Raw genomic sequence first — 2,006 nt, 5'->3', positions numbered from 1 at the left:
TGTGGAGGGTTTTGTCCTGTCACTGTAAGGTAATTATAAACTACATAAATGTGGGTTTTGTCCTGTCACTGTAAGGTAATTATAAACTACATAAATGTGGGTTTTGTCCTGTCACTGTAAGGTAATTATAAACTACATAAATATGGAGGGTTTTGTCCTGTCACTGTAAGGTAATTAAACTACATAAATATGGAGGGTTTTGTCCCGTCACTGTAAGGTAATTAGCAATAATGCTGCTACACTAAAAAGTTGACAACTTACCCTCAGTATCAGCTGTCTGGTTAGTGACTTGTTGCTATGTTTCATGATCATATTGGTGAATTTTCTGTAAGAAGGTATGGTACATTTCCTTTTATGAGAACAGTTACCATACGACCATGTTATAATTGCAGGTGAAGTATCACCAAATCCATATAATTTTCATCCATTTATTAAGAATTCAAAACATAGCAAGAAAGCTAACATACGTCACTTTGGAGTCGTAATGTGGAAAGATATTATCTTCATTTTTAGCTGCTCTAATTGGTAGGTAGTTTCTCTCATCTTCCTTAGGAAGGGGCTCTTCAAGGTCCTCTTTGGATACAATTGGATTCCTGTACATGGGATTGTACATGCTCCATCTCACATGGGTTATTCTGGAATTGTGAGAAAATTAGTAATTGCAACCACCCAACCACAAAGAACATGGCACACGGCTTTGCATCCCCACGCTAAACAAAATGGGTTAGATATGGTTTAGCTCTATAGATATGGTTTAGCTCTATAGATATGGTTTAGCTCTATAGATATGCTTTACCTATAGTAAGCTCTTAGTCTACTTCTATAGGCATTCGCTCCCACTACAAAGCTCTGCGAAATACAGTGGTGGGAAACGTAGTGAATCATTGCAGCAGGGACTTCTAACTGGTGCCTGCTCTAGATCGCAGGGTGCGAAATTAACGGGAGTCCGGAGTCAAATACTCCCTGATTTACTGTTGGACTCCCTGATTTGACATATATGCAGGAGTCCGTGTGACTTCCTGAAAATTCTGCCATACTAACTAGTTCGTTCCGGAGCACGGCCTCGCAGAATTACTGTATTTTTTCAGCTAATGTCCAAAGAAAATTTGGCAGACGTGCAACTGCATGAATCTCAAAAATAAGCACAAGCGTTATTGTTAATATCTTTAATTTTGAACCTCAGACTGCGGACTCTCTTTCCCTCCGTTGGACTCCCTTGTTCAAAGGTTAATTTCTACCCCTGAGATCGTTGCTGCCATTTAAATTAATTGTGACCACTATTTAGGTTTTTGCTCGTTCACATTCAGAAAACGACCTAATCAGGCCAGATAAAGAGGAGTTGAGTTTGTTTAATGTCATTGGGATGCTAAATTCAATAAGTTTATTTCACAGGCTAGTGTATTTTTCTAAATTGTATCACGAGCAACAGATCAGCCTGCCATGATGGAGATTCACTGCCAGTTATCACCGTTGTTGTTCTCTTAGACCTCTGTACTGTAGTAGCTGTACAGTTTCTAGTACAGTCTGTGGGCTGCATGATTGTACTATCACTCTGTATTGGGCCGAGTAGGCTGTATGGGAGCAATGCCAATACAAAAGCGGCTCAAGGATAGAGAGCATGTCCAGTAATAAACATCATCCTATCCTATCACCTTCCTGGATAGCTCTAGTAACGCTCATAGGGTCTATGTCCCCCAGGGTACTGCCGGAACGTACCCTGGTAACTATCTAGCTGATATGGTTAGGGTTAGGGTTAGGGTTAGGGAGTAGGGCGTAGGCAAGTCCATAGACTCCTGTTAGTGGGAGGTAGCCAAGGTACGGTCCGCGGATATTATGTGAGTGGTATTAGTACCAGGGTACGTTCCAGATATACCGGACCGTCACCCAGGGTACGTGCCGCAGTACGCCTGCGGGAGAATAGACATATCAGCCTCTAGTAACTAATAGCCCGCGCTACAGTTGGCGCTGGGCTATAGGACCAGCATTAGACCAAGTGACATTGGGCC

The 2,006-nt window shown here is 41.9% G+C and overlaps 1 protein-coding gene across 1 annotated transcript in view; it reads right to left on the bottom strand.

Moving 5' to 3' along the window:
* LOC106811135 (28S ribosomal protein S7, mitochondrial-like) overlaps positions 1 to 635 on the bottom strand; it is a gene marked incomplete at its 5' end in the record, with an annotated part of 19,760 nt that extends 19,125 nt beyond the window's left edge. The window contains 2 exon segments of the mRNA XM_014814677.1: positions 262 to 325; positions 468 to 635. Of these exon segments, the coding sequence (XP_014670163.1) occupies positions 262 to 325; positions 468 to 635 (232 nt within the window).
* Positions 636 to 2,006: the final 1,371 nt, after the last annotated feature.

Source organism: Priapulus caudatus, unplaced genomic scaffold (genome assembly GCF_000485595.1).
Source record: "Priapulus caudatus unplaced genomic scaffold, Priapulus_caudatus-5.0.1 Scaffold507, whole genome shotgun sequence".
Lineage (NCBI taxonomy): Eukaryota > Metazoa > Priapulida > Priapulimorpha > Priapulimorphida > Priapulidae > Priapulus > Priapulus caudatus.
Note: the sequence above shows the minus strand (reverse complement) of the source record. Positions and strands in the feature narration are given on the sequence as shown.